Source organism: Taudactylus pleione, unplaced genomic scaffold (assembly GCF_031769625.1).
Source record: "Taudactylus pleione unplaced genomic scaffold, aTauple2 ptg000201l, whole genome shotgun sequence".
Classification (NCBI taxonomy): domain Eukaryota; kingdom Metazoa; phylum Chordata; class Amphibia; order Anura; family Myobatrachidae; genus Taudactylus; species Taudactylus pleione.
Genome location: NW_028284603.1, coordinates 19476840 through 19502604, shown reverse-complemented (window position 1 = coordinate 19502604; position 25765 = coordinate 19476840). Strand labels below are relative to the sequence as shown.

Genomic DNA, 25765 nt, shown 5'->3' with positions numbered 1-25765 from the left:
AGCGATATCTTACCAATCCGTCAGATCGGCTGCTATATCGCACCAACGCAGAACTGGCTCCTGTATACTCAAACAAACCCTCTCTGCTTCTGTTATATCAGTGTTCCACAGTAAATACACAATCAGAGAAGGCAAAAGAAACATTTCACAATCAACTGAAAATTCCAATAGTAAAAATAAAAGGAAAAGTTAAATAGGAACAAATATAATACAAATAAAGACTATTTTCCATACCTGTCGACTGCCTTAGCAACAGCTTCCAGTTGTTCTAGGAAAAAGGGGTATAGAGTGGGAAATCTTGAGAAGAATTCTCTCCCGGTCATCCTGTTAGGATAACAAAATAAAAATACAATTATTACAATCGTTTGCGTCAATGCACCTAAACTGTCAATTATGATACTTTTAAAACGGCAAAATCCCTATTACTGTCTGAGAGAAACAGATCTCAGTTTATCATTGCCCTGTTGGGCCTACAGTACATGTGATACAGCAATAATTGCTGCAGCCTATCAATAAGGAACCGTCATCACTGAGACATGATGCAACAAAACTGTAACCTATTATTTTTCAAGGAGCCTATCCATTTATTAGGGTCAGTAATATGATGAGGTATGAGGCACACCGTACTTTATATGTCAGTAAAATCGCTGGTTCCTAGAACATCAATGGGCTGCCTTCCCAGGTAAATTGTTTTGATAAATAAAAGGTCTCCATCACACGGATGTGACAGTATAAATGGAACTTTCACTTTCTGCCCCAGATTAATGAGTCTCGTGAATACTGGTTCAGCCCACATTACGTTGTCTCCCATGCATGCAGGTGACTGGGACATGGACAGCGGTCTTCTATTTAAGACGTTCACTTAATACCCCCCCATCTCAATAACAATAAACAGACCCCTCTCGTACTATTGTTGGTAAGGAAATGTAGTAACGTCATTAAAGGGAAAACCCTTTAAAGGTAGGGGTGGGCAATGAGCGGCCCCCCAGATGTTGTAGATATACACATCCCAGCATGCCCTGCAACAGTTTTGCTATTTGGCCTTGCTAAAATGGTTGCAAGGCATGCTGGGATTTGTAGTTCAACAGCAGCTGGAGGGCCGCTTATTGCCCACCACCTGCTTTAAGGGTTAAAAGAGACTTACCAAAAAAAGAAAACCTCTTGGGTAACATACATATGGATGGTGCTGTTCAGCCTTAACCACCAGCATTTGATTGCGGTGCCTGACCAAACACTTCTTGTATAAACACTGCACCATATGCAGAAAGTGACTTGTCAGCAGCAGTGGTTCATCGTTTCTAAATTGTACACATGGAGCATAGTTATATCTACAGAATTCTGTTCCCACATGGGACTGTTCAGGGGAAAATGGTTTATATCATCATTAAAAAAGACCACTATGTACATAATATTTTAATGATAGTATGAACGGGTCATTTTTCCCACGAAGATCCCATGCGAACAGCGAATAAGACATGTACTTTATGCTGCTGCAATTTAGTATAATTTAGACACTTATGCAGACATATCATTTTTTTTTTTAGTTACAGCCTTTAAAACTAGACCCCTTCCTTGCCAACACTGTAATTTGAGGGGGAATAAGTTTAAATACATATATATGAAGGCTTTAAAAATAAAATTATACATTAGTTCTCCTGGAGCGGAGCAGAGCTGTTTAAAAGCAGTAATGCAACTATACACCTCTGAAACAGCCTCAATGGTTAACTCGCATGGGAATATTAAATTACACAGAGTAGAAACTTGTGGAGTGCTCTGTAGCGGCTTTTGTGTTGCATAAAATGAGAGTACTTGCAGGTCTTCCTGGTACAATGTATAGAAGTTGAACCCCTGGCAGCTGTATATATTGAGTGAGAAAACAAGTGTATCTGACTCTGCACTAAAGATTGACACCAAGAAATGGAACTATATCCCATGAGCTGAAATGTAGGAAAATATGTATTCATAACAAATAACATGTATATCTGTCTACAGTCAAAATAAAATGTAACAGTATGTTGTCACAATATTATACAGTATCCTGGCGGTATGCAGTCGGGAAGCCGGTGGATCTAATCCCGACAGCCAGCTTCCCAACTGCTTAATCCCGGCAAGGCACTAATGACAGGCGTCGAAATCCCAACGCCTGTCATTAGACCTACGCCGGGAGCCCGACACCCGGCTTACCGATCGAAGGTAAGCCAGGCGCGGACAGCCACGAAGTGGGGGTTAGGTTTAGGGCTCCCGGGGGGGACTTAGGGTTAGGCTCCCCCCCGGGAGGTTAGAGTTAGGCTAGGGGAAGTGGGGTGTAGGTTTAGGCACCCCCCCGGGGGGCTTAGGTTTAGGCTGCGGGGAAGGGGGTGTTAGGGTTAGGCACTTGGGGGGAAGGTTAGGGTTAGGCACCCCTAAGGGAGGGTTAGGGGAGGAAATTAGGTTAGTTAGTACTTACCTAGGACGATCAGGATTTCCTCCTGTGACGGGCAGCCGCTGTCGGGATTTGAACCGCCGGCCGCATACTGATTCCATCCTGGCTTCTAGTGTAAATACCACTGATGAAATAAATTACTTCATACTTGATAAAAAGAGACACAGTATTCAGTTGATACATACACCTGTGTTATTATATAGCAGAGTCCGTACAAATGTACTCCAGAAATTTTTGTGATTAGATATGTATTGTAATGCTGGCCATACACTATACAATTATCTGTCAGATATCTGTCTGGTTGGAATGAAAACCTGGTAATGTATAGGAGCAGATGACAATCGTCCATTTGCTCACAACACTGAACAAATTTAACAAATTTGAACAATTGTTTTTTGTCCGTTTTCCAGTGTTTAAAACCATTTGATCGACTGTATAGGAGCAGATGACAATTGTCCATTTGCTCACAAACACTGGAAAACAGACAAAAATGGTCGTTCAGATAAATTGGTTACAACACACAAATTTAACAAATTTTAACAATTGTTTTTTGTCTGTTTTCCAGTGTTCAAACCCATTTGATCGACTGTCATTTGCTCCAATACAATTACCGGGTTTTCATTCCAACCGCCAGATTGGACAGATATCTGACAGATAATTGTATAGTGTATGCCCATCATAAGTCACCTGTATATTAGTATATCTCACCAGAGTGATGTTGCTTAAGACAATTACCTCTGATAAGAGGATCCGTCGTAAATGTCCGAAGGACTAAACTCACAATGCAAGGAGAGCCTTTTTCAGAACATCACCACTGTAACACTCTCCTGCTGGAGCCGCAAATTCAAGCGAGGGAGACCATGTACCACACACCGCTGCACAATAGCTGTTGACGGAGCCGCAAGTCACGGCAAGCAGGAGGAGGGTGTGTGTGGCTGATTTGTGAATAAGTCAGCTGGGATGTAAATTACCATGAGCAGCTTGATCCCGACTGGAAAAGAGACCAGCGGGCAGCTCCGGTTGTAGTCTCCGCTGGAAACAGATTTGACCAGCAAAGTTGAATGAAGATAAGTGATGATCCAGGAATACAGAACAGTTGCTTCCTTTTGAGAAAACCCCTGTAAGAGGGGAGAAATGCGTCAAGTTTCCTATTTGACTGCTCTGTATTCCTGGATCATCACCTATCCTCATTCAACTTTGCATGTCAAATCTGTTTCCAGCGGAGACTACATATCTAATCACAAAAATTTCTGGAGTACATTTTTACGAACTCAGGTATATTTATCAACTGAATACTGTGTTTCTTTTTATCAAGTATTTTATCAGTGGTATTTATACTATAAGGGATACTGTATACTATTGTGACAACATCAGAGGCGGATCTACTGTGAAACTAATGAAGCTTTAGCTTCAGGGGCCCTAAAGCTAATTTTTCAACAAAATCAATGGAGTTTTTTAAGTGTGTGATATTGAATAAAGGAATCATAAGCCAATGTGTTGAAGTACTTAATATTGACCTTTGAATATGCGCTACAGTAATGAATGTGGGGGGGGGGTTCTGAGTACACAGAACCCCCCCCCCCTGATCAGTACTGGCCGGCAGACAATATCTGCAGCTCCGACAAGAGGATGACTCTTATGAGCCGGCCAGCACAGAATAGAGAGCTGCTGTCAGTGTCACTCCTGAGTGCAGTACTGCCTGGTGCCACTCGATGCTGTCATCTCCATTTGTGCTTTCCCATCTGCCAGAAGTCGGCCCTGCAGTCCTGACCACAAACTGAAAGCTGAGCTGACAAAGGGATGACATGCATCTCAGAGGTGGGAGCACGCAGCATGGGGGAGAGATCTGATTCCAGAGATCCCACTCAGGAAAAGCATTAGCTAGGATCCTACAGTGGAAGTCAGTAAGTTTTATTGGTTTTGCATGTGATCTGTCTACTGTCTCTCTATCTCTGGGGGGTTTCTACATCTATCTACAGCAGCGACGTGCAGTAAGGTAAATGGCTGGGGATGCACACATGGAGGTGGGTCTGAGTTCTGGGAGCCTGTCTCACCCCCTTCTCACTGTAATTCTCCCCTCACTACACTAAGCTTCAGTGCCCATTGATCCTGCTACTTGCATCACTGTCTTTTCTTGCTGCTGCTGACTGAGTTCCAATCTCTAAACACTGCAGTGCACTTCTTGGTCACATAAAACATCCAAGGTGTCCATCAGTGCTCAAGGCACACCCCCAAACTCAGAGGCATGCCTCTATTCGCTCTCTTTCTGTGAAGCTTCATGACCGTGGTGTGGCCCCGCTCCCAGCTCTGCAAGAAGTTTCTGACTATACAGAAGCGAGGCTGCCTCATCTCTAGTCTCCCTGGGAGCTCTGCAAAGCTGGTGAGTGATAACTATAAAAATCATTACAATAAACAAAGAAGATGTTTATAAGTTATAAATATCATCTTTGTATTATTCTAATAATTTTTATATCAAATCCCAAAAGTATGGCAGGAACGGCTCTGCCTCCCTTGACTGCACATCCCTGATCTACAGTCTCTCACTCTCTGAGGGGTTTCTACATCTATCTAATCTATCTATCACTCTCTGGGGGGTTTCTACATCTAACTAATCTATCTATCATTCTCTGGGGAGTTTCTACATCTATCTATCTACAGTCTCTCACTCTCTAGGGGGTTTCTGCATCTCCGCCATTTGGGCCTTTGGACCCTGTTGGATGTTGTCATATTGTTGCTGGTTGCAAAGGGGCCCATATAACAGTTCAAGCCTCAGGGCCAAAAAAATGTAGATCCACCACTGCATTTTATTTTGACTGCAGTCAGATATACGTTATTTGTTATGAATAAATGTTTTCCTACATTTGAGCTCATGGGATAATAGTTAAATTTTTTGGTGTCAATCTTTTAGCACAGACTCAGACACGCTTGTTTTCTGTGGTATGTAGTTATGTCACAAACCCGACGGCAGAATGCCGGCTAGAGATATATGATAGGCGTCGAGATACAGACGCCTAACATAATCCCGACACCGGAATCCAGGACGACGCGGGCCCGAACGAGGTAAGTCTGGGGCGCCCGTCCTCTTAGCCACGGTGGGTGGGGGAGGGTTAGTTTTAGGGCACCCCGGGGGGGATTTAGGGTTAGGCACCCCCCGGGGAGGGTTAGTGTTAGGCTAGGGGAAAGGGGGGTTAGGTTAGGATTAGGCACCCCTCAGGAGGGTTAGGTTTAGGGTGCGGGGAGGGGGGGTTAGGTTTAGGAACCCTGGGGGGAGGTTAGGGATAGGCACCCCTAAGGGAGGGTTAGAGGGGAGAGGGGAGGGTTAGGTTACTTACCGGATGCTGTGGATTTACTCCCTTCGGCCAGACGCTGTCGGGAATTGAACCAGCGGCTAAACAGCCGCCAGCATTTCAATCCCATTATGATTTCTGTCTTTATTTTTTAGGGGATGTTTGCAGAAACCCCTTTTTGAGTCAGCTGCAACTTAGATTGACCTAGTCTTATACTTAGCTCACAAGCGCACCTGTTTTATCCATATATTGAGTCAGACCTGAATCATCACATATGTATGGTGTCCATATTAGAGCGTACCACTAGCTCATCTGTGAGATAACTACTTCCCGATTTAACATCTGGGATACTTATGTTCCCGGCACCATCATCGCGACCGCTGACAACCCAATGGTAAGTATTGGTATTAATGAGAGGGTTAGGCACTAGGGGGAGGGATAAGCTGTTAGGCTGTGTGGGGAAAGGCAGGGTTAGGGTGTGGGGCTGTAGGGTTAGGTTTAGGCTGCGGGTATGGAGGGTTAGGTTTAGGGTACTTAGCGGCAACTGTCAACATTCAAACCCAGTCGGGATGTCGGCGCCAGGATCCTGAGCGCCAGCATCCCTTACCCAACCTGTTAAATCATATCATGATGAGATAAAAGAATACACCAATCATTTAACTTAACTTCATTGGGTGAGGTACATAGTGGGGGGCAATCAGATGCTTGGCGATGTGCTCCCAGTCATCACTGTGTCAGGTGCAAGGTATCTGTAGTTACCAGCAGCTGTGGCAGCCAGATTTACTACTTCAAGTTAATGCCAGATTCCATAAGGGTAATGCAAGGGTCCGTGCGTCTGCAAGTGGAAACCTGGGTCGTTCACTGATTTTACACCAACCGTTGCTTATGTCATCGTTAGTTTCAGCACTTGCAGCAGCCCCATGCGAAGTGCAACAGAGCCGTCAGAAACAGGCATTCCTTCCCGATGCGCACGACTGAGAACCACACAGAGCATGGCACTCCCACAAGCGTCACAGTTCCGTGTACTCGCATTGTCGCTGCCCAGTTCCACTTCCTGCCCCGCATCGCCCAATGTCACACAATGACAGATCCGGCTAAGTTCCATGCCAGTCAAAATGGACACGAATGCGCTGTATGTTAAAACTCGTAATTGCATCCGAGCGCAGAGACCCATGCGACTCAGAATCAGCCCGATGATCATTTATTAGGAAAAGAATGTTTAATTTTCCTGCACGCCTCTGTGCAGTGTAAGGGAAGATACATTGCCACAAGTGCCTACAGAACTGTTCCGGGGCAATCTGCTGCACATTGCTGAGAACTGTATCACCCCAAGTATGTTCTAATATAGACACCATACATAATAACCATATACCATTACTAAACTGTTTACATGTCAGCAATGCACAGGAATGGTTAGCATTACTGCCTCACTGCACTGAGGTTGTGGGTTCAATTCCAACTATGGTCCTAATTGCGTGGAGTTTGTATATTCTTCCTGTACTTTCGTGGGTTCCATCCGGGTACTCCGGTTTCCTCCCACACTCCAAAAATATACTAGTAGGTTAATTGTCTCCAAGCTAAAATTACCCCTAGGGGTATATTTACTAAAGTGATAGTTTTTAGAAGAGGATATGTTGCCTATAGCAACCAGAGTCTAGCTATTATTTTCTAGAAGGTGCTAGTTAAATTTTAAGTAGAATCAGATTGGTTGCTATGGGCAACATCTCCACTTCTAAAAACTCTCACTTTAGTAAATATACCCCCTAGTGTGCATGTGTGTGAGCATGTGATAGGGAATATAGATTGTAAGCTCCACTGGGGCAGGAACTGATGTGAATGGCCAAATATTCTCTGTAAAGCGCTGCGGAATATGTGTGCACTACGGTATATAAATAACTGTAAATAAATAGAATAAATAAATGTCTGCGCAAACTATGGTTGTACTGTTCTCACTAAACATACATAACCACTTACGTGTATGTTATGTGAAATGTGACAAAAATTAATGTTTGCACAGCATCCAATTCAGTTAAACACAACAACAAATGTACTGTATGTCATTTCTTCAGTACTAATTCATTGGTATCTGGTACAGCATTACAAAACCATACAAGCAGATCGCTTGGAATGATTAACTTACAGTGAGATATGAGAAGGCAACAATCATAAAACTACAAAGAACTCCGTATAAGAGATAAAAATCAAAGTGACTCACACAGGAAGAAACACAAGACGATAACTTTCAGACGCAAACATTGGCACGTACCCTACGTTTTTATAACACACTCCTCTTCAGTAAGCAGATTACATGACTGCTCTCTGGAAATATTGTGTGTAATGACATTTAGCAAGAACAGTCTAAGGATATATCTTGGTTTTATTTATACATAAGATAATATTTTACATTTCCATAAGTTTATCATTCTGATTGAGAAGTGTATGAGAGCTGTGCATCATTGCTTTACTGGAAGCCCGCATGTTAAACACTGCACCACTATCTACACAACATGCAGCTCGCAAGGTTTAATCTGATTCTTGTGAATGGAGTTATATAGTGAAAAAAGTGTTTAAAAATAGGGAAATAGGTTCAGGGCTATTCAGCAAATATGCGGCAGGTGTATTCTAGAATAGGCTATTAGCGGCAGGTGCATAGTTGCAGAATTTTTTTAAAACTTACCTTAGGGACATAAAAATATGCTAGTACCCATTTTCATGTACCCCAAATTTGATGGGGCCACTTAAAAAAACGATAAAAGTAACCTTAGTGCTCTTCTGCAACACTTCTTCAATGTCGGAAAAAAACACCTGCTGCGGCTATTTAAATCCCCGACTTTCATTTGCAGGCTAAAACAGGGGTACCCATAGTGATCCCCCATGTTTTTACAAGTTTAGGGAGGTCCTACAATTTATTCAAGGAAAAATTAGTTTTTTTATGCAGATCCCACTTCGCAGTTTCCCGTTTTCGTAGCTTTTATATTGAATACTGGGATAAAGCGGGCGCACGCTCGATACTTTATCCCAGGAAAATCTCCGATGTGGAGCGAAAAGTCCAGCACGGACTTTTTGCTCCCATATTGAATACCCCTCTAGGTGTGACATTTGCATTTGGAATCAGTTGCTGTCGACTCTCAATATGAGATCCAAAGAGCTGTCACTATCAGTGAAGCAAGCCATCATTAGGCTGAAACATCAAAACAAATCCATCAGAGAGATAGCAAAAACATTAGGTGTGGCCAAATCAACTGTTTGGAACATTCTTAAAAAGAAAGAACGCACCGGAGAGATCAGCTACACCAAAAAACCCGGAACACCACGGAAAACAACTGTGGTGGATGACAGAAGAACTATTTCCCTGGTGAAGAAAAAGCCCTTCACAACAGTTGGCCAAATCAAGAACACTCTCCAGGAGGTAGGTGTATATGTGTCAAAGTCAACAATCAAGAGAATCCTTCACAAGAGTGAATATAGAGGGTTCACCACAAGATGTAAACCATTGGTGAGCCTCAAAAACAGGAAGACCAGATTAGAGTTTGCCAAACAACATCTAAAAAAGACATTACAGTTCTGGAACAACATCCTATGGACAGATGAGACAAAGATCAACTTGATGGGAAGAGAAGAGTATGGAGAAGGAAAGGAACAGCTCATGATCCAAAACATACCACCTCATCAGTGAAGAATGGTGGTGGTAGTGACATGGCACGGGCATGTATGGCTGCCAATGGAACTGGTTCCCTTGTATTTATTGATGATGTGACTGCTGACAAAAGCAGCAGAATGAATTCTGAAGTGTTTCGGGCAATATTATATGCTCATATTCAGTCAAATGCTTCAGAACTCATTGGACGGCGCTTCACAGTGCAAATGGACAATGACCCGAAGCATACTGCAAAAGCAACCAAAGAGTTTTTTAAGGCTAAAAAGTGGAATGTTATGCAATGGCCAAGTCAATCCCCTGACCTGAATTCAATTGAGCATGCATTTCACTTGATGAAGACAAAACTGAAGGGAAAATGCCTCAAGAACAAGCATGAACTGAAGACATTTGCAGTAGAGGCCTGGCAGAGCATCACCAGGGATGAAACCCAGCGTCTGGTGATGTCTGTGCGTTCCAGACTTCAGGCTGTAATTGCCTGCAAAGGATTTGCAACAAAGTATTAAAAAGTGAAAGTTAGATTTAGGATTGTTTTGTTTGTCCCATTACTTATGGCCCATTAAAAAGTGGGAGGCACATATAGAAACCGTTGTAATTCCTACACCGTTCACCTGATTTGGATGTCATTACACTCAAATTAAATCTGAAAGTCTGCAGTTAAAGCACATCTTGTTTGTTTCATTTCAAAGCCATTGTGGTGGTGAATAGAGGCCAAAATATGAAAATTCTGTCAATGTCCCAAAATGTATGCACCTGACTGTACTTGCCTACCCTCCCGACTCTGGCCGGGAGCCTCCTGAAAAGCGGGTGATGCTCCGCAATCTCCCAGCGGCTGCCGACCCCTCCATCCCCCCTCGGTTATAAGAGAAACCCCCGCAGCGGCGAGGCCGAAGACGCGATTCACACTGAATCGAGTAATTTTGGCCCCGCCCCCTGCTGCACAATGCCGGTAATCTCTGCATTGCGTAGCGTGAACAAGGCCAAAATGACATGATCGCATGGCCACGCCCCGTACCGCCTGCAAAACTGTCCGGCCACGCCCCTCAGCTATGTCGATCTGGCTGCTCCCTCCCGGAAGGGACAGGCAAGCCTCCCGGCAGCCTCTAACCCCTCCGGCCCACCCTCCCCGTCGTTATAAGAGAATCCCCCGCAGCAGTGGCGGCTGGTGACGTGACTCTCGCTGAATCGTGTAATTTTGGTCGCACCCTCTGCTTCACAATGCCGGTAATCCCGTGATCACCTGGCCACGCTTCGCCCACATATGCCGGCCACGCCCCTTGATTTGCCAATCTGGCTGACCTCTCCCAGGAAAGGCAGCCAGAAAGTCGGCAACTCTGATGTCAGTACAGGTCCCACAAATTATATATTTTTCCTGGGCCCAAAAGCAATCCAGTACCCAACACCCACTGGCAAATCTACAACGGAGCTGCCCATGTAATATAGAAGAGATGAGGAGTTCTGTAGTTGCACAGTCATAGGAGTATATTTACTGAAGTGCGGGTTTTTAGAAGTGATGTTGCCCATAGCAACCAATCAGATTCTACTTAACATTTGTATAGCACCATCTAGATAGATAATAGCTAGAATCTGATTGGTTGCTATGGGCAACATCTACACTTAAATAAATAAATAAGTAAATATACCCCACCCTGAATTTAAAAGGCTTGAAGTAGAAACTTTGCAATATCACAGAGTTAATCAGTTTTACATTACAGTGAGGTGTGGGCCAGACAATGTAGAATGGTATAATCATAAAAATATGTATTATTACCTCCACACTAGTGCTAGGGGACAATGAATGAGTGAATTAACATGACAATGGTGTTAATTATAGAACATCCCAGTTACCAGATTTTAACCTTATTGAGCAATTATGGGAGATTTGGGGACGGTCACTGATCCTGTATTTTTTACAAGTAAAGGAGAATGTAAACAAGACTTTGCTTTAAAGTAGGGATGTGCAGGCTCGGATAGGTTCGAGTTTGCACGTGGAGTTCGGATTTTTCCCTCCAAAAAAACGGAACTCAGAACGAGGCAAAACGTCATCTTGCATGGACGAACATCATCATTCCTGGTCTTTTGTCCAGGAATGATGATGTTCGTCCATGCAAGATGACGTTTTGCCTCGTTCTGAGTTCCGTTTTTTTGGAGGGAAAAATCCGAACTCCACGTGCAAACTCGAACCTATCCGAGCCTGCACATCCCTACTTTAAAGTACGTAAACCTTCCCCAGAGATCATCTCCCTTCTCTGTAGTATTTACATTTTTTTCTCTTTTTCTTTCTCTCTTTTTGTCTTCTATCTCTTCTTTATAAGGCCTACCTCAATGCTGTGTATTTTGGTACCTGGTTTTGGCCATACTAACTGTTTAACTTTAAAATGGATTGTACATTCTTTGTTTTTTTCTGTATACGGTATTGACCTTCTATTTTATCTTTTTATGTCAATGCGATTGTGAATGTTATGGTCTCTGTTATTCATTATTCAAGTGTTTAAAAAAAATTAAGTACGTAAACCAGATTTATAGTACTGACAGGGCAGTTGCTAGTATCAGCTTTTAGAAGTAGAGAGTCACACAACCATAATCCCTTCGGCACTCTTGGGTATGGATCGAGAAACATACTCTCCTCAATGGAATGGCAGACTTATTACTTACTATGTCCTTTCAGCAACAAGAAAGTGTACTGCTAGACTGTGGACGCTTTCAGAGGTTATTAAATTAACAACCCTGCATAGATAATACCAAAGTATTGGCTGAACAATCCAGGTAAATATTTAATTCGGAATAGAGTAGATCCTTGTTGAGGCAAATTGGAGAGCAATTAGGTTATTTTTTTTTTTTTTTACTGTATTATATATCACATTGTATGTTGTCATGTGTGGAGTGGAGCACTTACTTTTCTAGTAAACTATTGTTTTAATTTTATTTTACTTTTATATGGTTGTAGTGATTGTAAATGTGTCAACCTTGATATGTCATTGCCTGTTCAGGTATTTATAGTGATAACACTTTGTAAATGTAAGACTTATCCTTATCCTATGCACTTGCTGTCTGTTATCAGTCAGTCTTGTTTTACAATTGTTGTATTACTGTTTAGCTCCCAATTGTAAAGCTGGGTACACACTAGACAATGTGTACAGTGCATCCGGAAAGTATTCACAGCACCTCACTTTTTCCACATTTTGTTATGTTACAGCCTTATTTCAAAATGGAATAAATTCATTTTCGTCCTCAAAATTGTACACACAATACCCCATAAAGACAACGTGTAAATAGTTTTATTTGAGATTGTTACAAATTTAATAAAAAAAAAAACACTAAGAAATTGCATGTACAGAAGTATTCACAGCCTTTGCCATGAAGCTGAAAATTGAGCTCAGGTGCATCCTGCTTCCACTGATCAACCTTGAGATGTTACTACAGCTTATTTGGAGTCCACCTGTGGTAAATTTAGTTGATTGGACATGATTTTGAAAGGCATACACCTGTCTATATAAGGTCCCACACTTGACAGTGCATGTCAGAGCACAAACCAAGCATGAAGTCCAAGGAATTGTTTGTAGACCTCCAAGACAGGATTCTCTTGAGGCACAAATCTGGGGAAGGGTACAGAAAAATATCTGCTGCTTTGAAGGTCCCAATGAGCACAGTGGCCTCCATCATCCGTAAATGAAAGATGTTCAGAACCACCAGGACTCTTCCTAGAGTTGGCTGTCCGTCTAAACTGAGCGAATGGGGGAGAAGGGCCCTAGTCAGGGAGGTGACCAAGAACCCGATGGTCACTCTGTCAGAGCTACAGCATTCCTCTGTGGAAAGACAAGAACCTTCCAGAAGGACAACCATCTCCGCAGCAATCCACCAATCAGGCCTGTATGGTAGAGTGGCCAGACGGAAGCCACTCCTTAGTAAAAAGCACATGGCAGCCCACCTGGAGTTTGACAAAATGCACCTGAAGGACTCTCAGACCATGAGAGACAAACATTGAACTCTTTAGTGTGAATGCCAGGCGTTATGTTTGGAGGAAACAAGGCACCGCTCATCACCAGGCCAATACCATCCCTACAGTGAAGCATGGTGGTAGCAGCATCATGCTGTTGGGAAGTTTTTCAGCGGCACGAACTGGGAGACTAGTCGGGATAGAGGTATGCAGCAATGTACAGAGACATCCTGGATGAAAACCTGCTTCAGAGCGCTCTTGACCTCAGACTGGGGCGACGGTTAATCTTTCAGCAGGGCAACGACCCTAAGCACACAGCTAAGATATCAAAGGAGTGGCTTCAGGACAACTCTGTGAATGTTCTTGAGTGGCCCAGCCACAGCCGAGACTTGAATCCGATAGAACATCTCTGGAGAGATCTGAAAATGGCTGTGCACCGACGTTTCCCATCCAACTTGATGGAGCTTCAGAGGTGCTGCAAAGGGGAATGGGCGAAACTGCCCAAAGATAGGTGTGCCAAGCTTGTGGCATCATATTCAAAAAGACTTGAGGCTGTAATCGCTGCCAAAGGTGTATCAACAAAGTATTAAGCAAAGGCTGTGAATACTTATGTACATGTGATTTCTTAGAATTTTTTTTTTTTTTAATTAAATTTGCAAAAATCTCAAAAAGATTTTTTACACATTGTCATTATGGGGTATTGTGTGTAGAATTTTGAGGAGAAAAATTAATTTATTCCATTTTGGGATAAGGCTGTAACAACAAAATGTGGAAAAAGTGACGCGCTGTGAATACTTTCCGGATGCACTGTATATCCAGCGACGGCAGATGCAATGGCACCATATGTCGGGCGGTCCGTACACATTACATGATCCGACCACACGATACATCGTTCACCTGCACCATTCAGCCAGCAGCTGGGACGCTCCATCTGCCAGGCATGCACGGCCGATGAGATGACCCAGATGCGGCCCGAGTGAGAGCGATCTGGGCAATATGTCAGTCCGATTTGCCATATCTTCCGAAAAATTGTCTAGTGTACCTAGCTTACATATGTAAATGTTAATAAAATAAAATACTAATGCCAACCATCTCCAGGACAGAAGAGTAGCTAATTGTGTATCCGTAGTTTTATTTAAATCTTCAACAACACTCTCAAATACAAAAAAAGTAACAAACAAAAAGGTTCAGACAACAGTAACTGCATTGTGACAGTTCTAACGGCAGGTACCCTGCAACTATAGGTGCTGATTAAAGTATTTTTACTGCTAAATATTAAACCTGGGTCACCTAAGTCAGCCCCAAACACACACTTTGTTCTGCGCAGACCCAATCTTTTTGCATCCCACAGTGCTGCAACCCCCCCCCCTCCCGCCCCCACTCCATCCCATCCTCTAATGATGTAAATCAGTGGTCTTCAAAATTAATTGGGGTGGGAGCTACATGAGAAAAATTAGACGTCTTGAAGAGCCACATATTTTTGAAAGCTAAAATCTGGCTAATAACCAAATTTGTCATAGAGAAACAACAATGAATTTATTAATACAGTGATAAAGCTCCTAAGCTATGGATGGAGATAAAGGGGTCTATTTACTAAGCAGTGTTAGGAGACAGAGTGAAAAGTGATAAGGTGCCAGCCAATCAGCTCCCAGCTGTCATTGGGCCTGATTCGGAGTCGATCGTAAGCGGCCGCTCGTTCGTTCTGACCGATGTTCGCACATCTGCACATGCGTACGGATTTTAATACGCATGCGCGAACCAGTCAGTGCGGCCGAAAATCGTTTGTTCGCTATATAGCGAATGCCTGCTATTTTGAGTGACAGAAGGAGGCGTATGTGGGTGGTAACAGGGGAAGGTGCTTGAAAACGGGGGTGTGGAATTAGATCGCAGGCGTGCTTAAAGGTCAAAACGGGCGTTTTAAGGGAGTGCATAATTAATACAGCAGCGTCATTGACCACGTCACTTGGTTTTTTTTTACTCCGAACTGCACGCAAAATAGCGGTTGAAAAAACCAGCCACAAGAATAGCGAGCAGTTCATACGCTGTTCGATGTGCTCGATTAATTTAATAAATAGCGGACATGACGTAGGATGCGAGCGGCCAGGGGGCGTATTTTACAAAATTACAACCGCAAGTTTGGCTCGCTCGTTCAGACTTAGAGACGTGAACAGACCGCAATTAGCGAACGGTTCATTTGAATAGCCACCCCTTGTTTTAGAACGAACGACCGCAAATAGCGAGCGGCTCTGAATCAGGCCCATTGTTCAAACACAGCCTGTGAGATGACAGTTGGGAGCTGATTGGCTGGTACCTTATGACTTGTCACTCTGTCTCCTAACACTGCTTAGTAAATAGACCCCAAAGTGCCAGTCAATAAGCTCCTAACTACCATTTTTCAAACACAGCCTGTGACATGGCAGTTGGGAGCTGATTGGCTGTGGGGAGCAGGGTGCTGCTGGATGTATTATGCTGGTGGGGACAGAGGATGGCCTGGTCCCACACACCCACCAAGAAGTCCGGAAAGAAGTCCAAATACGAATGTCAAATGTATTTTCAATAACCTACGGTATCCTAACTATTTGTAGTTATTTAGTCATTTAGCTATCAGAACTTTATTGTTTGTTTTTTATTTCCTAAAAACCCACCAACCACAGATCCAAATGATTTCCATGCTGCTAATTCTGCTACATTAAGTTTATCTAGGAAGGTTTTGTCTTTTAAAATTATTTACTCAATTTTGGACACTGACCTTTTAAATACTCAAAACCATCACCATTTTCGTCCATAGCCCTTACACAATTTTTTATGAGGCCTAACTTAATATATAATGGAGGGAGAAGCACCATTCCAGGTTTCACTAAAGATGAATACTTGATATTGTGCTTTCAGGTGACATACTCTTCTCTGAATGGCTAGTCTTTCACAATGTAATGTTCCTGTGCTGCTCGTCTATCCCATAAGCACAGAAAACAACAATACTTCATAAAACCACCCTGCAGTCCAAGCAGCAAAGTAATAGCTTTTTTACATCAGTAGAGATTTCTTAACAAAATATACACTGAAGTGCCAAAAGTCATGGGATACATGCCTAGTATGGTGTAGGACTCCCTCTAGCCTGGCGAAGTGCAGCAACTTGATGTGGCATCGATTACACAAGTGGGCGGAAGACCTCTGGAGAGGTGTTGACCCATAGCCCTAGCTCCCTAATATTTGTAAGTGCAGGATTTTGGGTGCAAATGGACCTCTCCACCACGTCTCCCATAAATGCTTGAATGGGTACATGTCATGGCTATGTGGTGGCCCACCTTTCGTTGGAACACTCTAGAATGCTCTTCGAAACAATTCTGGACAACTTTGGACCGAAAACATAGTGCATTATGCTGCTGGAATATTCCATCGTTGTGCATGAAGTCCATGAAAGGCTACAAATGGTTATCAAGCAATGCAACGTAGTGGTTACTAGTCAATAACTTATTCAGGTGGACCAGCGGACCCAACGAATGCCACGTGAACACACCCCACACCATTATGGAACCACCACCAGCCTGCACGGTGCATTGCTGACAACTGGAGTCATCAGCAAAATACAACTGGAACCGTAACTCAATAGGGAATCGGTATGATTTACCGCCGGACCCATGCCCGGTGATTGGAATCAGGGCTAGATTAACAATGGGGCGGATGGAGCTACAGCTCCAGGCCTCCACATATAAATAGGCCCATTTCCTGACAACATGACGTTGACTGGCCATCTGCTCTCCACATAGTCAGCCATAAATCATAAGTAGTAAAATTGTGTTTCTATTTACCACACAAAATGAAGCATTTTTTTCTTTTACATATTTAGGGAGGAGACATTAGGGCAGAGAGTATAGGGGGGTACACGCCCACATGGCAATGGCCACACCCACACAGCACTGGTCACACCTCCTCTGCTTCTCATAATAGGCCCTTGGTCATTTTCAGCTCCAGGCCCATGTGGCCCTCAATCCAGCCCTGGTTGGAATTCCGACAGCAGCATCCCGGCAGAGGGGGAAATCCCGATCGTCCGTAGGTGAGTACTTGCTAACCTAACCCCCCTAACCCTCCTTAGGGGCACTTAACCCTAACCTACCCCCTGTGCCTAACCCTAATCCCCCCTCTAAGTGCCTAAGCATAACCACCCCCCTTCTCCGCCACCTAAACCTAAGTCCCCTGGGGGGGTGCCTAACCCTAAGTCCTCCCAGAAGTGCCTAAGGCTAACTCCACCTTCCCCTAGCCTAAACCTAACCTTCTGGGGGGGTGCCTAACCCTAAGTCCACCCACGGGAACCCTAAACCTAACCCTCCACCCCCCCGGCTATCCGCGCTCGGCGTCCCTTCGATCGGGATGCCAGGCATCGGTCTCCCGGCATATGTCTAATGACAGGCGTCGGCATATCGATGCCTGTCTTTAGACCCTTGCCGGGATATGACAGTCGGGAAGCCGGCTGTCGGGATTAGGTCAGCCGGCTTCCCAACTGCATACCCTCATTAGACCACCCCATATGTTGCCATTCCTCCCGGGCCCAATTAGCAACGTCACAAGCCCAAGTAAGGCGCTGTGTCTGGTGTAAAAGTATTAACAGGGGCACTCTGGTGGGTCTTCTGCTCACATATCCCATGAAAGCTAAAGAACTCTGCACTTACCTGCTTGATATGCGTCTGGTATCTCCTATATTGAATGTGATTTGAGCCAGTGTCGCTCGTCTGTTACCACAGACAATTCTGGTCAGATGCCACTAGTCATGATCATTAAGCATCCATGGTCGGCCACTGCGCTGTCCATGGTGGGTGGTAATGCCCTCCATGAGGTATTCCTGGTATACACACATGACACCGTGGATCGAAGAATGTTGTTAGAAATGGTATGTCCCATCCGTCGGCCACCCACTATTATGCCCTGTTCAAACTCTGATAAGTTACGTCGCCTTGCCATGAGCAGCCTAGCCGGTGTTCAAACTGACTCACGAGATGTCAGATTACTACTGATGCAGGTCTAGGCATTTCCAAGACATCACTTTACAGTGACACCACCTACCATTAACTTTAGATACTGCTGTCCGATGACTTTTGGCACTTTGGTGTATTATAGTTGATGGCATTTAACAAGATTGACATTTCATCGTAAGTTTCTTTCATAGCTACCGAATGGGCCACTGCTACCAATATGTAATGACACAGCTTTTAAACTCCAGACAGAAGAATCGAAGAATAATCCCCATTCTTCAAGGATATGCTGAAACCCTAGTTCATCCATCAATCCATTTACATCTTTGCAGGTGCAAAGGGAACTTTGCATTTCATACTGTAGTAAAATGCAAGGTTTTCATGTCATTTTCTTAACACTGAAATCTTCATGTCTTTAGCAAGCAAATTCTATTGGAGCAACCTCATAATAATGATTTTAGCAATACATATTGTTTGCAAATTCCATCCCTCCACATGTAAAACGAAAAGTTACTGTTCATTTTTATAAATAAATTCAACATAGAAAGGAACGCAGTTTGATTCCAGACAATATGGTAAATATTTAAGCATTTTTTAGCGATTTTGAAGATATTTTTCTGGTATGTAAAAAGAATCAGCACATAAAAGTTAACAGAAAACAACAGTTACCATCCTTGTCGCCAAAAAGTTGTTGACTAGTGTAATGATCCTCTCATAACCGATGCCAGAATATATTACTGGAAGATGCGCTAGCAGGCTGTAAGGGTTAATGCGTGAGCAGGAGACTTGTTGCAACTGCTGAATCATGCTTGATGAAGAAGAAAGGTAACTTACACAGTACTATTAAATTACTGTATCTTGGAAGGAGGGTTTTTATAATTAGAGAAGAGAAGATTCTCAAAATACATGGATGTGAAAGGAGGGATAATGATCACAAATAACTCGGTAATGGAGATGGTTTGCCCAGGACGAATGAGGGCTCTGGATGGAATGTTCAATAAATGAAAAACTAGAGAAAGAAGTTCAGTAAGAATGTAGAGTGGAGTTGGGTGAAGTACAACTAGGATGACTCGGGGGCAAAGGAACAGTAGAATAGAAAAAGGAAGCATGGCTGTAATAAATGGTAGAAGTAGGGAAGTCAACCGTGGGATCTCAATCCTGATTTAAGCTAGGTACACACTGGCCATTATATTGGCCTATCAATTAATCGACCAATATATCGTGCCCCCGTCGGCCAGTGTGTACAGACGATATGTCTGTGAACAACGTCGTTCACAGACATATCGCATTGTCTGTGCTGCACAGCCAATGAACAGATATGTCTGCAGACATACCTGTCCATCGACAAGTGTGCACGGGCGATCAGGAGTGCAAAGAGAGGGGGGTGAGCCGCGAGCGGGTACTACTTACCCGTCTCCGGCACAGCTCCCCATCCAAAGCAGCCCAGCACACACTGCTGTGTGCTGGGCTGCACTGAGAGACTGTCCGAGGCTGCTAAAGCAGCAGCTGATCGCGCAAATGTTTTTTTGTTTCCGAAGAGGGCGTGGCCGCGCATTCCACGATTAGGCCACACCCACTACGCGCCCCCCCCCCGGCCGCCGGGACCTGCTGCAGCACAGATGATGGTCATTCAGTGTGTATGAACGACCATCATCTGCAGCTATATCTTTCAGGTGTGAACCCACCTTTAGCCTCAAAAAGCCTTTGACTATAATCGCTGGAATTGAGGGCACCAATCCCTGGATTTCGGGATTAAATCCATGGGCGCAGCGATCTTCGCAGCAGCTCATGCAATTAGCTCTACTATCTTGTTCTTTTAGCCTGGGCAGTGCCGATCTCTTGCGGCGGCTCAGACACAGCCCGGGACGTGACCTATAACGACAATGCAGCAGCGTGACGTCATAGGTCACACAGCCGCATGATTGGAAAGTGTTTATGTTTACCAAAATCGGGTGTACGGTCAGCCGGTCGCTGCGTTGGTAAGGTGTGTACCCTACATTAAAAGGTGTTAAGAATTATGAAGCAGTATGGGATGCCCAAAATATAAATGCTGAGTTAATCAGTTAGTTGGACAGAATAAAGGAAGTGTATATGTGCTTCAATAAAATGAAGGCTAGACACTGGACTAGTGACATAAAAATAACATAGGCCCAGGAAAGGGTTGCAGAACAAATTAGGGCAATGTGATTTGAATTAATAAATTACACAGAAGCTAATTGATTGACTAAGAAACTCTAGAACTTGTCATTCATAACAAATTAAGGACAGAATGCATAGTGTTAACTGCATAATAATTATTATTATTGTATACTCTCTAAGCAAAGATGCGTGAATCATGTGCCCAGATTGAATAAAGTATGGACTATATGGTACTTGTAACAAAGGAACAATAGATCTATTAGTATTGGGATAGAACAAAGGGTGAGTCAATGAGCTTGGTGTGATGTGATAGAACTGCATGGCTGTGCATATGAATAGAGGTAGGAATGAATGTAGGTCTGAATGAACTATAGAAGGCCATAAAATATTATAAATAAGGCACTAGGCTGTGCAAGACAAATTACAAGGTGGATAAGGAGAGCTATAGAAATCTGGCCAACAAGATAATCAAAATGAAATGAGAACAGGGGACTATATAACGGTACTACATGGCATACAGCCATGGGCAAAAGTTTTGAGAAAGACACAAGTATTGGTTTTCACAAAGTCTGCTGCTTCAGTGTTTTATGATGGCAATTTGCTATACAGGTTGAGTCTCCCATATCCAAATATTCCGAAATACGGAATTTTTTTTAGCATGACTGAAATAGTGAAAACTTTGTTTTCTGATGGCTCAATGTACACAAACTTTGTTTAAGGCACAAATTAAAAATAAAGTATAAAATTATCTGCAGGCTGTGTGTATAAGGTGTATATAAAACATAAATGCATTCTGTGTTTAGATTTGGGTCAAATTCCTAAGATATTTCATTATAATATGCATATATTGCTAAATTCGGAATATTTTGATATCCAAAATACCCCTAGGCCCAAGCATATATGGATATGAGAGACTCAAACTGTACTCCAGAGTGTCATGAAAAGTGATCAGATGAATTGCAATTAATTGCAAAGTCCCTCTTTGCCATGGCAATGAACTTAGGGCCTGATTCAGACCCGCTCGCTAGCGCATATCGCTCGAAAGCGGGTCGATGGTGGCCCAGTGCGCACGCAAAAAGCACTCGCTCCGTGGCTCACTACAAAAGGGGCGGCTGTCGATGTTGATCGACAGCTCGTCTCCATTTTGTAGGCGTGGCGGGGGGGTGGCTTCACAAACGGAGGCGTTCCCAACCAGTGATGTCAGTGGGAGAGCTTCCGGCTCTATTAATGCCGGAAGCTCTCTGGGGCTTGCGGCCACGAGACCGTACCACAAGGGTCTCGTCGCAAGACCGATGGTCGCGATGGTCTTGACCATCGCGACCATCATCCTGGCCACTCGCAATAGCTGTGGGTGGTCACCCATAGCTATGCGAGCGGCCAGGAGGTCGATCCAAAAAAAAACAAGAAAAAAATGCCCTGATTCAGAGCGAGCGCTCTTTCAGAGCGTCCGGCTCTGAATCAGGCCCTTAATCCCAAAAACAACATTTCCAATGCATTTCAGTCCTGCCACAAAAGGACTAGCTGACATCATGTAAGTGATTCTCTCATTAACACAGATAAGAGTGTTGACGAGGGCAAGGCTGGAGATCACTCTGTCATGCTGATTGAGTTATATCAACAGACTGGAAGCTTTAAAAGAAGGATGGAGCTTGAAATCATTGTTCTTCCTCTGTTAACCATGGTTATCTGCAAGGAAACACAGGCAAGGATATTGCTGCTAGTAAGATTGCACCTAAAAGAACCATTTATCGAATCATCAAGAACTTCAAGGAGAGAGGTTCAATAGTTGTGAAGAAGGCTAGGGGGCGCCCAAGAATGTCCAGCAAGCTCCAGGACAGTCTCCTAAAGTTGATTCAGCTGCAGGATCGGGACACCACTAGTGCAGAGCTTGCTCAGGAATGGCAGCAGGCAGGTGTGAGTACATCTTCACGTACAGTAAGGCCAAGACTTTTGGAGGATGGCCTGGTGTCAAGAAGGGCAGCAAAGAAGCCACTCATCTCCAGGAAAAACATCAGGGACAGACTGATATTCTGCAAAAGGTACAGGGATTGAATTGCTGAGGACTGGCGTAAAGTTATTTTCTTTGATGAATCCCCTTTCAGATTGTTTGGGGCATCTGGAAAAACGCTTGTCTGGAGAAGGAAAGGCGACAGTGATCGCAAAACATGCACTAAGGGACCCAGTTTTTAAAAGTCCCCGGGTCCTGGAGAACACGCTGTTTGTGGCGCAGCTGCCGATCCAGTGACTTCCCTCAGTGTCTCTCTACCAATGACCGCGGGCAGGAGCTTCTCATCAACCAATTGGCGTCTGAGACCTCCGCCTCCTAAGTCACGTGACTCCGCTGGGCTCTCTCCGCTCACTGATCTCTGAGGTGGAACTGTGCCGCTATTTGCCTTCAGCTGCTGCCCGTTCTCTGCGCCCCGCGGGCAGGCTGACAGTGTTACTGTGCTTTGGCAGGCAAGGGCTTCAGCTGCTGCCTGTTCAATGCTCAGCGCGGGCAGGCTGACAGTGTTACTGTGCTCCGGACGGGCAGGAGCTTCAGCTGCTGTCCGTTCACTGTGCCACGCGAGCAGGCTGACAGTGTTACTGTGCTCCAGCATCCATGCTCACGTCTGCTGACACCCTTGGGCCGTCCTCCACCAGCCAGGACACAGAGTTTTAGGAGGATTGTAAATTGCAAGCAAGCTGCAACTCCTAAGACACTGCACACCCCGGTACATGGAAACTAACAGACTCTGGACACACTCTAGTGCCCAGAGTCTATAATCCGGCACTGGACGCGCACAGCTCAGTGCGCAGCCGGCCGCCGGGAGTAGAGGAGGAGGCCCGTGTCGGAAACTGCACACGGGCCCCTTCCTCTCTAGAAACGCCCCTGAGGGGGAGGGTGTGTCTGGGTTCTGCTGGGGTGTTGGCAGTGAATGCAGGGGTGAGAATGTGTCTGGGTGATGATGGGGTGTTGGTAGTGAACATAGTTAAAGGGGAGTGTGTGTGAGTGCTGCTGCGACTGGGGTGTTAGAAGAGAATGCGAGGGGTGGGGAGGTGGGCAGACGATTTGAACTTACGCCCCTGAGCAGGAGTGCCCCCCTAAAAATATGGAACTTTTAGTATAGTAAATCTGTGTATAGAATATTAGGGAGCAAATAGTTTTTTGGGCGGAGATAATTAAGGGGGGCCCAATGGAGCAAATCAGTTGTTTTGGGCATCCATTAATTATAATTAACAACTCAAAAAAAATTGATAAAATTATCTGCATCTGACACATGAATATGTTTTTGGATGCTGAATTCAGTGGAAAAATCTTATTTTCTCTATCAAGTCACATTTATTAGATACACACAAATAACAAATGAGGTAATAGCTATACTGTATCTGAAAAAAGATAAGTGAAAATTTTAATTACTCTCTTAGAATTGATATATTCTCTTCGTATTAATTTATAAATTACTAATAAATCTACAGAAACACTTAAAAATTGCAGAAACTAAACTGCAGAAGCTCTTAATCCAAATTAGTGGATTGTTTATTTAATTGTCATTTAATTGTTAAAATTATCACGGATTTTATGGTTCTCGTGTGATCAGAGATAATTTTCTGCACGCAAAAAGTCTACTGTAATTGAGTAGTGCAGAAAAAAAAATTGTGATAAAGTCCAAAAAAATTGCGAAACAGTCCTGTTTTTTGAGTGCAAAAAACTATCGGGGCTAATTAAATTCCCCTTTAATGTGAAGTGGAAGTAAAATTATTTTGAGCATCTCAACCAATGGATTGTACTTGACGTTTTTCTCTCCAGCAACATAGGTTTCTCTCTCGTTACTTCTTTGTGATATAGTGATTTTTAGAAGAGATGTGCGGGTTCGGTTTTACTCGGTTCTTTTCGCCATATTAACGCAAGTTCGGATTCATCTTATTGGCTATCCAAAACACTTGAGAGCCAGATAGCCAATAAGACAAATCCGAACTTGCGCTAATGTGGCAAAAAGAAAAGAGTAAAACCGAACCCGCACATCTACAATTTTTACTGTCTCTGCTGTCCCATAAACACTGGAAACAGCAGTGCTTTGTGAAACCACATGGCAAACCTAACCAGCAGAGCCACTACCTTTAAGTTACAACAAAGATTTCACCCATGATACTTGTACTTCATTCCCTCCAACAGCCATATTTTCACTAGTTTCTTTCATTGCAGAGGTTAGAACTGAAGGGAGTTTGGGGGTCATTCAGACCCACTCGCAAGCGGCAGTACGCTCGCAAGTGGGTCGATGTTCCCCACTGCGCATGCGCACGACGGAGGGAGCTCCGTCGTGCGCATGCGCGAGACCCGGACTGCGACAGCCAAGCTGTCGCTCTGGGTCTCGCACCAAAGGGGGCGTGCTGACGATGGTGACTGACAGCACGCCCCCTTTGGTGGGCGTGCTGGGGGCGTGCCTGCCAGACGGAGGCGTTCCCATGGGAACGCCTACCGTCTGAAGCCGGCCCCACTGACATCACTAGTGATGTCAGTGGGAGTGATTTTGGCTCTGATAGAGCCCAAATCACTCCAGGGCTTGTGGCAGGGAGACCCTACCGCAGGGTCTCCATCGCAAGTCCGATGGTCAAGACCATCGCGACCATCCTTTTGGTGACCCACAGCTATACGAGCGTCCAGGACGACGCTCCATTTTAATATTTTAATGGAGGAGGGCCCTGATTCAGAGCGAGCGCTCTGGTCAGAGCGTCCGGCTCTGAATCAGGCCCTTTGTTACCATTATGGAGTAACACGGCTTTCAGACTACTCTTTAAGGAATCAATAAACAGTCACCACTCACTAGTATTGTGCTGAACACCAAACTCAATCATTACACAGTTAACATACAAACTACACAGATACATTGAATTCTTCTTTTCAATAAAATGTGGCCAAAGCAGTTTCTTGTTCTAAAACTTGTTGTACCTTGAGCCAGAAGGTTCCACAGTTGCAGCCTGGAACCAAAAAGTTTGGCTTGTTGTTTTGACAGTCTGACGTCGCAAACCAAATAATTTAATTCTTCCTGTTCTATGATGTGAGATGATTTGTCTTGAGTTTTGGGGTGATACTCCATTGTCATTTTTTTATCTTCTGACTTGCTTTCCTCTGATGTCCCTGATTCACTAGTACACACACGAGGTACAGGAACAGGCAGCCCTTCTCCATGAGGCACAGGTTTTAGCGCTGAAGATACTTCAGGATATTTGATAGTGTAATTAGTTCTACTGGAATGCCCATTATAGTAGTCCTTAGGTTCATTGGGACAGCGAACGGCATCATACGGCGATTTCCTTTCAATCATTCTGTCAGTTTAGTTGCGCATTATGCAAGAAAACTGGGGGGGGGGGGGTCCA

General features: G+C 44.1%; 1 protein-coding gene across 1 annotated transcript in view; it reads right to left on the bottom strand.

Moving 5' to 3' along the window:
- Nucleotides 1–25765, bottom strand: part of THADA (THADA armadillo repeat containing) — a 732316-nt gene that overhangs the window by 405058 nt on the left and 301493 nt on the right. Inside the window, 1 exon segment of the mRNA XM_088477279.1 lies at nt 235–324. Coding sequence (XP_088333405.1) covers nt 235–324 — 90 coding nt within the window.